Source organism: Triticum urartu, chromosome 5 (assembly GCF_003073215.2).
Source record: "Triticum urartu cultivar G1812 chromosome 5, Tu2.1, whole genome shotgun sequence".
NCBI classification, from domain to species: domain Eukaryota; kingdom Viridiplantae; phylum Streptophyta; class Magnoliopsida; order Poales; family Poaceae; genus Triticum; species Triticum urartu.
Genome location: NC_053026.1, coordinates 375,950,279 through 375,960,645, shown reverse-complemented (window position 1 = coordinate 375,960,645; position 10,367 = coordinate 375,950,279). Strand labels below are relative to the sequence as shown.

At 49.1% G+C, this 10,367-nt stretch overlaps 2 protein-coding genes across 2 annotated transcripts; both read right to left on the bottom strand.

The window, feature by feature from the left end:
• Positions 1 to 1,474: 1,474 nt before the first annotated feature.
• On the bottom strand, positions 1,475 to 5,383 carry LOC125509127 (isochorismate synthase 2, chloroplastic-like). Its single transcript, XM_048674017.1, has 15 exons — positions 4,934 to 5,383; positions 4,595 to 4,842; positions 4,332 to 4,449; positions 4,102 to 4,218; positions 3,879 to 4,025; positions 3,630 to 3,704; positions 3,491 to 3,559; positions 3,180 to 3,298; positions 3,004 to 3,061; positions 2,749 to 2,859; positions 2,530 to 2,614; positions 2,338 to 2,435; positions 2,150 to 2,242; positions 1,983 to 2,067; positions 1,475 to 1,851 (listed from the first exon to the last, which is right to left on the bottom strand). The coding sequence occupies exons 1-14, from the start codon at positions 5,237 to 5,239 to the stop codon at positions 1,993 to 1,995; spliced, it is 1,719 nt and encodes a 572-aa protein (XP_048529974.1). The 5' UTR covers positions 5,240 to 5,383; the 3' UTR covers positions 1,475 to 1,851; positions 1,983 to 1,992.
• A 192-nt stretch (positions 5,384 to 5,575) lies between these two features.
• Positions 5,576 to 8,808, bottom strand: LOC125509126 (mitochondrial outer membrane porin). The gene is made up of 6 exons (XM_048674016.1): positions 8,637 to 8,808; positions 8,450 to 8,517; positions 7,315 to 7,425; positions 7,138 to 7,227; positions 6,855 to 7,063; positions 5,576 to 6,112 (listed from the first exon to the last, which is right to left on the bottom strand). Exons 1-6 carry the CDS (start codon positions 8,680 to 8,682, stop codon positions 5,809 to 5,811), a joined length of 828 nt encoding a protein of 275 aa, XP_048529973.1. The 5' UTR covers positions 8,683 to 8,808; the 3' UTR covers positions 5,576 to 5,808.
• Between the last annotated feature and the right edge of the window lie 1,559 nt (positions 8,809 to 10,367).

Sequence of the window (10,367 nt, the reverse complement as noted above, 5' to 3'; positions counted from 1 at the left end):
GCCAAGTGCGCTTCGACGCGGCAACTGGTCACACTGGTTGAGCCAGTTAAGCGGGTCGTCCGAACCGTCGTACGTGGCGAAGTCGATCTTTGCGAACCGGGGCGGCTACTGGTGTGGCGCGCCCTGGCCCACTGCCTCGGCGGTACGGAGGGCTGATGACGGAGCTCGGTCCAGGGTGGAAGGGCCGACGTAGTCCCCTGTGGCTCCCGACGCCTCGGGCTGCAACTGGAACCCTGACGGCGGCCGGGCCTCCGTGGAAGCTGACGGCGGCCCGTGGAGCCAGCCAGGAAGTGGCGACGGTGACGAAGGGAAACGGACCTCCTGGATCGGAAGGCCGCTCGGCGAGGACCGGCCCAGGCTAGGGTTGGGCGGGGGCGGTGGTGGAACCTGCACCGTTGCCACCGGGAGGGATGGCGTGGTGAGGGACGGCGCGGGCGGCGGGGCCCAGGTCGGCCACTACGGTCCCTGGGTGGTGGCGGGCGGCGCGGTTGGCGCCGCGAACGGCGTCGGCCACTGCGGCCAAGGCGGCGTCGAAGCCGCCGATGGGGAAAGCGCCGAGTAGCCGCCGGTGGTGGCCGCCTGTACTGAGTACCATGGCAGCGCCTGCTGGCCCGCGGACGCGGCCGAATGAAGCGGTGGAGGCGGCCCGTACGGGCCCGCCAAGTAGAGGCGGATGCCCTGGACCGCGACGACCAGGTCGTTGAGCACGCCGGCCATGGCCTCCGGTGTGAACTGCGGCGGCGCTGGGGGAGGCGACGGCGGTGGTTGCTGGAGGGGGGTTTGTGGCTGGCCCTGACCCGGCGTGGTGCCGGGTGCGGGGGAGATTGGCACCGATAGGGAGGCCGTGGTGCCCGGCGACGCAGCGGCGACGTTGGTGGAATTGGTGGCAGCGGCGGTGGGGGAGGCGTTGGGCAGCGGCGGCTGCGGTGGTGGCGGGTTTGGAGGCGGTGAAGACATGGTCGAAACCAGGGTACCTGATACCAAGGTGTTAGGAGCTAGGGTTCTGCCCGGTCTTGGCCGTAGGCAGTAGGGGAAGGAGGGGGGTGGGCATGGCGATGAGCGGTCGCGCCGGCGGCTGGGCGCCGTCGCGAGAGAGGAGGATGACGACGGCAGCGCAAGAGGCAGGGGGCGGCTAGGGTTCCAGCTCCTCTAGGAGCCGGGCAATAGAGATAATCTTCTTATTGCTTAATTCCAAAAGGAGTCTTACAGCCTATATTTATAACCTAGATAACTTGCAGAAGAATTAACCTAAGATAACTTGCATAAGAATTAACCTAAGATAACTTATGGGCTAAGATTGCTCAGTGGGCCTAGCTAAACCGGCCATAACACTTTGTGTGACAGTGTGAGGTTGGCCTATTTTTTGTGACTACAGTTGAATGAGAAAGAGGATCATGGGCTCAGAGACTATGCCACACGCTCTAAGAATCACTGCAATGGGCACCAACTGGACTAAGAATTGTTCTTACAAATATAAATGAATGATCTATGTCATTGCCCATCAGATGAAAATAATGCATCAGGTACATTATGCTTGCAACAAGAAGCATCCAGATCATATAAGCAATTGGACCAGGCCAGAGAAGAAGTCAAAAGAATGGTAATATACACTTTGCACTAAACTGACTTGTTACAATCATTGTACATAATTATTTAATATGCTTTTATTTAATCTTCTGTACGCTCCACGACTATCATCACTGTCATCTCCTCGAATCGATATTTCGATATTTCTGTGATTGCGTCTTCAAGAGCCATGCAAATCAGGCTGAAATCCTTCGAAGTTTACAACGCACGCACACAAACAGATATGAACTCCATTTGGAATCTTCCCAACAAATCAAAACTTCCCTGTAGAAGGAGTTCAAAATAAACACATCGGGCATAATGTCAGATACAAACTGAAGTTGTAGACATTCTATATAATTGAGATAACGTAATTTCCCGCCTCTTTCTAAGTATTGTAATCTCTGATGACTTACTAGTTACAGTTCAAATCAATGTCCCCATGTTTCCTGCCTCTTGGTAGCAAATATGATGTTCTTGATACTGCAACAACTTTGCAAACTGAAAATAGTCATAAAATCTAACGTGTTAGCATTCCAAATAGAAGTCAGTAATAACGGTCATGACGTTGGACAGAGACTACCTGAGATGCTTTGAGATCAAGCTCATCCCATTCAAAAGATGGATTTGTACCTTCGACAATCCCGGCACCGGCATAAACTAAAGTGCTATATCCCTGGACAAGACAGCTAGGTGACTTATGCTTCTAAATTAGGATAGGTTAAGAAGGATAAGGTTTACACAAATATTGATGACATGTGTTTTATTTACTTTTCCAAGTAGCGCTGATCTAATCCCAACAGCAAACTCACTTTCAGCTCCACCAAACCAACCAACAGGTCCAGCATACATTCCACGGTCGAAAATTTCTGCAACATCAGAAAATAGCATTCAGAGATCACCATCAATAGGTTGCATATGTTAGTTTACAGATAACATTTTACCCAGAATACAAGCACACACCATAATCTCGTATGAATTGGCGCGCTTCTTCAGTGGGCAAACCACAAACAGCTGGGCTTGGATGAAGAGCATTTAGGATGTCAAACTGCAATACCAGAACAAAGTATCAATAGTCTATTATATGAACACTAGTTGATGTCTGCAATAATCCAAGGCAAAAGAAAATTCAAATGATCCCTACATATCCAAGTGACAGAGAATATTTCAATCATAGATTACCTCGTCGTCCTCATTTCTTAATCTTGCAGCTAATTGAGCTGACAAATGTTGTACTCTTGGAAGTTTCCGAAGGGCCTTGCTGGGATTGACAACAACCTCATCACAGATCATCTGCAGATTAGATCAGATCCACTGGTTCAGCAAAAATTGCAGTAACCATATTTTGTTTTCTGAAAAGCATTACTACTGAGTACCAAGAGCAAAGCAAACTATTCCACGATCATATCTGAAATTGGACTGTGAAACTTAACTTGCCTCAAGCTTCTTCTTTATGCTGTCCCGTACAATAGTAAATTCAGTGTCCTCTTTGATGCTGCAAGAATTATTTGCATTACTGACCAGTCTGGTCTTCGTACAAGGTGCCGATATCACCGTAAAATTTCAGAAATATGTCAATCTTATGATTCCAAGCACAAAGAGGGGAAACAAACCTTAGAAGCAATTCCTGGCCAATTTGAAAATCATCAGCCCTTGTTTTCCCTCTTGCTCGCGTGCCGGCTAAAGCCTCGCTGGAAATGTTCAAGTATTTCCGGTGAAATAGTTGCTCTGGCTATTCAGAATGTTTGGATGAAATTAGCAATAGTTAGAACAGAGTTATTTAACAATGCTAGAGCAAATATACAGATAAACAATGCACAAGGCATAAAAAAGACCTATCTCTAAACAGGATTCTGACTATACATGATATGAAAGAAGGTCGGGTAAATCAGGAAGAAAGGAAAGTGCATCACAGAAGACATACACTATTTCCAACAAATGCAGGAGCATCAGGTGGCTGTATGCAGAACTGGTAGGCATTCTGGCCCTCAACCTGTATACACAAGAGTCGCGGAATGATCTTTTTGTAAACAACGAGGGGAGGGGACAACAATACAACATACCTTCAGACAAGCTAACAGCTCCAGAGGGTCGATGCAAGTATCAGTGATGTACCTGCTGCACCTTGCCAACACAACCTGTGGAAAATATTTCAATGGCAAGTTCAAAATATGTGGTGAACAAAAATGGAAAACAAGTATTTTCTTAACTAACTGGAAGATTCTAGCATTGACAAAAATATCAGATTTGACCAAACCTCTCTGTACTCGCAAAAGGACAGGTAAAAAAAATTGCTCGCTAATTCGGTTTACCTTGACTAATTCGGTTTGGCTCCCTTTGATCATCCGAAGAGCTTGAGTAACAGCAAGATCCCAGGACGCCTTGGTGGGGACATGATTGAGATTTACGATGGCGGTTTGTAGGGTGGACCTGTTCACCTTAACTGAACAGGGTGATATCTGCATAGAAGCTCAAATTAGTGGTTGCTAAGTTACTATCTTGCACATGACAATACAGAAAAATAAAATGTCATGCCTTGTGCAATGTTGATTGGAGCTCGTCCACAGCGCTCTGCCATGTCCAAGAAAGCGAGTCGTCCCACGCAATCGTCGTCGCCAGAACCGAGCCCTCCTCGAGCTCGCTGAACTCAACCTGCAATGCAGTACACTTTTACATTGCACACACTTGAAAAGAAGCAGCCAGTACACATGCACATTGCATTCATCATGCAGAATGAAACTGTCACCAGTTGCGGATCGACTTACTTGTGGAACAACGAAGTAGAATGCGCCGTAGTCTTCCCATTCGACCGAGGCGTCGCTCGACGCGTCGAAACGGATGGCGCCGTAGGCGCGGATCAGCGGGCAATCCCTTGAAAGAAATCTTCACGGGCAAAGAAGAGGAGGAACAGCATCGTCAACGCACTCTAAGCCAAGCTTGAGTATTCTATAGTCTCACCTAAATAGCTTGGCGTAATCATGGTCATAGCTGTTTCCTGTGTGAAATTGTTATCCGCTCACAATTCCACACAACATACGAGCCGGAAGCATAAAGTGTAAAGCCTGGGAAGAAGACCGCCGACCCCACGCCGGCGACGCTCACCGGCTGCTCCCACTGCTCCTTGTGGCCGCCGTTGCCGTTGCTGCTGCGGCTGCCCACGGCGACGGCCGGCGTGTCCGGCAGGGGCGCCCGGGCGGAGAAGAAGCAGCGGGGCAGGGAGCTCTGCCTCTGCGCGTGCAGCCACTCGATGGCGTCCCCTCGCTGCCGAATAGGCACCTGCGTGCGCATTTTATCCAGATAGAACGATCAAACGCAGTTCCACACCACACGCGCCATTGACGAGGGACATGTGCTTTGGCTTTGCTACCTCGATGCGGATGATGCCGGAGGAGGACGCCGGCGGGTCGGCGTTGAGCGCGGCGACGGCGGCCCTGAGCTGCCCGACGGCCTCCTGCGGCGCCGACGCTGCCGGCAGGGCCCGCGTCTCGTGCATGGTCACCACGCCCCGGTCGCCGACACCTGCCGCGCAGCCGTCCATAGACAGGGAGCACGACGGCCTGACCCACCTGCTCCCATCGCGAGCGAGGAGACGACGTACGAGCCCCTTGGACGCCGGGCGGGAGGAGAGGAGGCGACCGGAGTAGAGCGACGACGACGACGGCGACGGCGACATTGCTGAGGATGTGATCTCGAGCGAGACACTATCTAGTACCCCACGCACGTAGACGCCGATGCATGTTTCGTCGCGAGGGAAACGAGAGGAGATAAGAGACGATTCTCATGGGGATAAGTGGCAGAAGCGTAAATCTGCTTCCGCCACGTGGCCAGCCGATAAGCCGCACGCTTGCACGACGCTTTTCAACGTGGCCAACCAGTCAGCCGTTCATCCCAGTTATAGATTGTATATTATTGCCGGATCGAGGGCTCAACTCAGGCAACAATCATTATCTTCTCCCTTGGAAAGTAGGCTACACCACAGCAAGTTAAAAAATTGACGAATGCTGAATCAAGTTCAGAATTTTCAGAGCTTGAATTATTACTGCGAGTGTGGCTCAACGGACAGGCACTACACCGAGCAAAGACAAAATTCCTCAGGAATGAAACACGGCAGTTCTTCAAATCTAACAGACTGCAACAACGCGCCCAAGGGCGTGTGAAGTATTGTCAACCCACCCCGATTTCATCCGAAACCGAGGAACACCCCTGACTGAGAGCTTAGAGAAGGGGGGCTTGATTTCGCAATCAAGGCTTGAGAGCAATAGCAATGCCGACCTTCGAGCTCTTCTCGATGGCCTTGGTGTCCACCTCCGCCGAGATGGTGCACAGCGACTTTGGCATGAACTCGTGCTGGATCAGCGCGCTGGCCTTGCCAGAGTTGTTGATCCGGGCCTTCACAAGGGTGAGCGGGTCCAGGGTATGCTGGGTGCCGAAGGTGAGGCTGTTCTCGTTGCTTGAGAAGCTGTGGGTCAGCTCTGCCCCAACAGCTGTGCCGGATTTCTCCACAATGTGGTAATAGGATGCAGTCAGGCTGTCTCCCTTGTTGTTCCTGCAAGAATATTTCAATTCAAATCGTTAGTGGGAACTAGCCAACGGTGCACCGAGAGTTGATGTTAGTTCCTCGTTAACTGCATCAGCTTGTATACATTTTGATTCTTCTGAGGATGCTAAAGGAGGTCCATGTTTAACTACCAAACATACACGATAAAAATCAGAACAAGAGCTTGTTTAATTGGTTTGGATTAAAGAATCTAACAGCTCACAACCTGTATTCTTCGAGGGGCACTGATCAATATTAGCTACTCCCTCCGTTCCAAATTACTTGTCGCAGAAATGGATGTATCTAAAACTAAAATACATCTAGATACATCCATTTCTGCGACGAGTAATTCGGAACGGAGGGAGTAGTTGAGAAAGGATATGTCTGATTTGAAGAAGAAAAAAACGAATAAAAGGACACAGCAACTGCTTGCTAGGTCAGCTTTATTTGTGGTTGCAATGATACAAGAGTTTGTTAGCAACATGTTGCAACTACCAAGCAATTGGTAGATGATAAAGAATGACCTAATATAACACAAAAAGACCTTGGAAAGTTATATTTTAGCTATTTGTATACTGTCTCAACTGAACAATAACTTGCTAGGTGAGATACAACAAATAGTGATTAACATATACTCTAAAGAGCGTTTAGATCACGTACCTATGAAGATGTCACAAGGATCAAATAAGCTAAGATTGGCAAAGTAATACTTGTGAATCCTAATTTACATAGATAGATCTTGAAAACTCACAGGTTCAGGGATGCGATAAGATCCTGGTTAGTGTAGCTAAGTGCAGCATTGTATTTGGTGAAATTCTTGGTGGCTGTATCAAGCGACACATCAGCACCAAGAGCTAGAGCACTAGTTCCGAACGCGCCGGAGAGGTTGACTACAGGATTGGCAGTCAAGCCAATGCTTGCATTAATACCAGCATAATCATGCAAGTACTGGAGCTCAACCTGCAAACAAAGAACGAATCAAACATAAGCAACAACCAATTAAGAAACCATTACATTGAGGGTTAGGATACCACCTTTCCAGATTTCTGATCAGGAACAGCAAAGCTCAAGATGGTCTTCAGCCCTGGTGCTGCAAGATCGTCAGCGGTAATTGTAGTAATGACCTGCCCAAGAGAACAAATCAGTCAGTACTAAAAGCTGGAAATACAACAGAACAATTATAATGTTTGATGAGGGAGAGAGAGACATACATTCGATGCTGAGTTGGCCTTCACATCTACAGTGATGTTTTTGTTCTTGATCTGTGATTGGATCTCACCGAGTATAAGATCAGCCTTCTTTGTACTGGTAGCAGTAATTGCCTGCATGGAGAAATTCAAAGAAAAGGTTGACAATAGAACTTATATCATAGGTACCACACCGTTACCATAGCAATGTCAACATAGCAGCAGTTGTCACAAGAAAAAAGTAATATCAAGAGAACGCTAGGATATGTACAGCACTGCACCGGTGACACATCATATTTCACTGTGATGGCACTTTACACAAAGATTCTGTTCTAAGAATGGGGTGGCATCCACTAAAATGCTAATGTGAAGAAATATATCATTTGTTGAAGATATTGACGACAGCATAAATCCAGTTGCATCAGACTCCAGATCTATATCTTATTTTATTTTTTATGGAAAAAAAAATCAGAACCCACACATCCCCCAGCCAAACCAAAATAAGGAAACGACAGAATAAAGTAGAATAGCTTTTGGAACATTGGATTAGCCCATTTCTTTTGGTCTAACAAATGACATGATTAACAATGACAGAAAATCCCCACCTACAGCCCCAGAAAACACAGTACAACAATCCTTAAATATTGTTGTGATTGTAATTACTCGCAAGATAGCTACCTCAATAAGACAGTAATACAGCTATTGTTCTCCAGTCTCCAGCCCTATGTTGATGACTTGGTAGGGTCTGCCGATGTGCCCTAGTTATTAAGCGTAAATTCTATGACAAATTATTGGGATACAACTCCCCGATGAATTCAGGACAATGGCAAGGCTAGCACATTGAGTTCCATCCCATTCTCCCGAAGTCCTAACCAACAGAATCAATTCCTCTATCAGCCCAAATGCAACCCACAACAAATAAGCAAAAGCCATAAGCAGCAAAACCTATCTAAAAACCCTCGCCCTACCCAGAGCCACGGGTCGTCAAACCACTGCCCAGCGATCAATCACTCGGATCACACGGAACGACAATAAACCGCGCGAACAGATCAGGAAACCCAATAATCTCCTGGAGCCCGGATCAGACCGCGTCCCTTTCTCGCACGACGCGACCTGGCAAAACGGAGCAGGAAGAGACAAGATGTAGGGGAGCACTTACGGCGCCATTGGCGGTGTAGGTGGTGAGGGTGAACTTGTGGTCGGTCTGGTAGTCCCTGTACAGTAGATCTGCAGCGAGCGAGCAAGCACAACAATCAGCATATCTCACAGGGAGGAATCTAGCTCGGAGAAGAAGAAAATCCCACGAACGCGGGTCGGGCGGGAGGGGCGGAGGATCGGGCGCTCACCCTTGGCCTTCTTGCCGATCCCGGAGTAGAGGCCTGGGCCGCCCATCTCCGCCGGTGAGCTGGGATGCGCCTGCGCCGCTGGAGCTGCGTGGGTTTGTGGAGGGTGGGGGGAGGCGGCGGATAGGTGGTGGAGGGGAGGGAAGGAGCGGGGAGGGGGGGAATAAAGGCGGAGAAATTCTACGGCGCACCAGGCGATGGCGAGAGCGGCTGCGGCTGCGCGTGGGCCCTCATAAAACCCTAGCTTAATGTTTTGTTTTTCTCGCCCATTTTCGGGTTTCCACACGACTCATGCGATATTTTTTTTGACATTCTGGTTTAGAAGACATTGTTTTTATCACATCTTTCTTGTGCTATGCTCATGCAATCATGTTTTGGTAAAATCATGTTTTGAAAAAACAACATATATGCAGGTTTTTTGCAACAACAAAAAAACGTATATACATGCTTGGTTTTGCATATTTTGCGTATAGTTTAATTCATGTGCAATTTGAGATAAACACACAGACACACACACACAAGTGGATATGTGATGTCCTGCTAAGGCTGCTATATGTGTTGCTTGTGTTGTGTCCTTAGTATTTTATTGGTTTCTCAAAGTTGCATACATTATGTGGAGTCCTTCGGAATGCATAGAGAATCAAAAGGGTTTATTCTTTTCCAATCATGTGGCCTAAATAATATGTCTTTTTTTTGCGGATGTAAATAACATGTCTTTTGTGGAATTTTTTCCCCTAGTTCATCAAGAGGTACCTGATCGGGTCAACATGTATAATTCACATGACATCCCCCAAAGTGCTACTTTTTTATTGATCTTGTCTATTTGGGTACTACTTTAGATTCTTTCTAACCGATGTTGGATTGATTAAGGGCATCTTCAAGGCGGACCCGCAACCATCCGAACCGCGTTGTCCAGACAGCGGAAAATCATCCAATGCCGACCTGTATCGGTACGCGGAGCGGTCCGGACGCGATTTCTCCCGCAAATCGGAGACAAACGTGGGGGGAGGGGGTTGCGGGAGTCCGGACCGATCTCACGCCCTTTTCTGACCACCCTGGTCCACCCAAACCCCTTCTCTCGCGCCCGCGCGCGTTCCCGCTGCGCACCAGCTATCTGCATTCATGCTGATGTAGAGCGGCCGCTCCCCAGTGAAGAGAGGACGTGACGTCTCACTGGTGTTGGCATTGAAGCAGCTCACCGGCCGAGGGCGTCGCCCTTGACGCGCATCCAGTGTCCACGCCTATTCAATGCCGGAGATGTGTGACTAGATGGGACGGGACGAATATCTACCACGCCCCTTCAATGCCCCGTTCGTCCGCATGCCGCCATTAAGCAGGCTCGCCGACCAAGAAACCCACTTCAGTGTCCCGCATAGACGTCTAGCCTCACTGAAATCCACTAAGGGCAGCCACACCTGACTATCTCCACAACACAACACATCTGCTCCACATCCTCCTCCTTTCCTCCACATCCGCCATGACCGCCAGCGGGAAAGCACTATGGGGCAGACTGTCGTAGGAGATGAAGCACGTGGTGTCCGCCCTTGCCGCTGCCTGGCATAGCCGCCATGCCAGGCGGATGGAGGCCAACTTGCCGTCCAGCTCGCCCAAGGTCTCTGACGACGAGGACGACACCACGATGGAGACGGGCTCCAACGACTCCGCCCTGGCTCCCGCGCCTCCTGTGCACGCTGGCTTCACCATGGAGCAGGCGCATGCACACTAAAACACCAC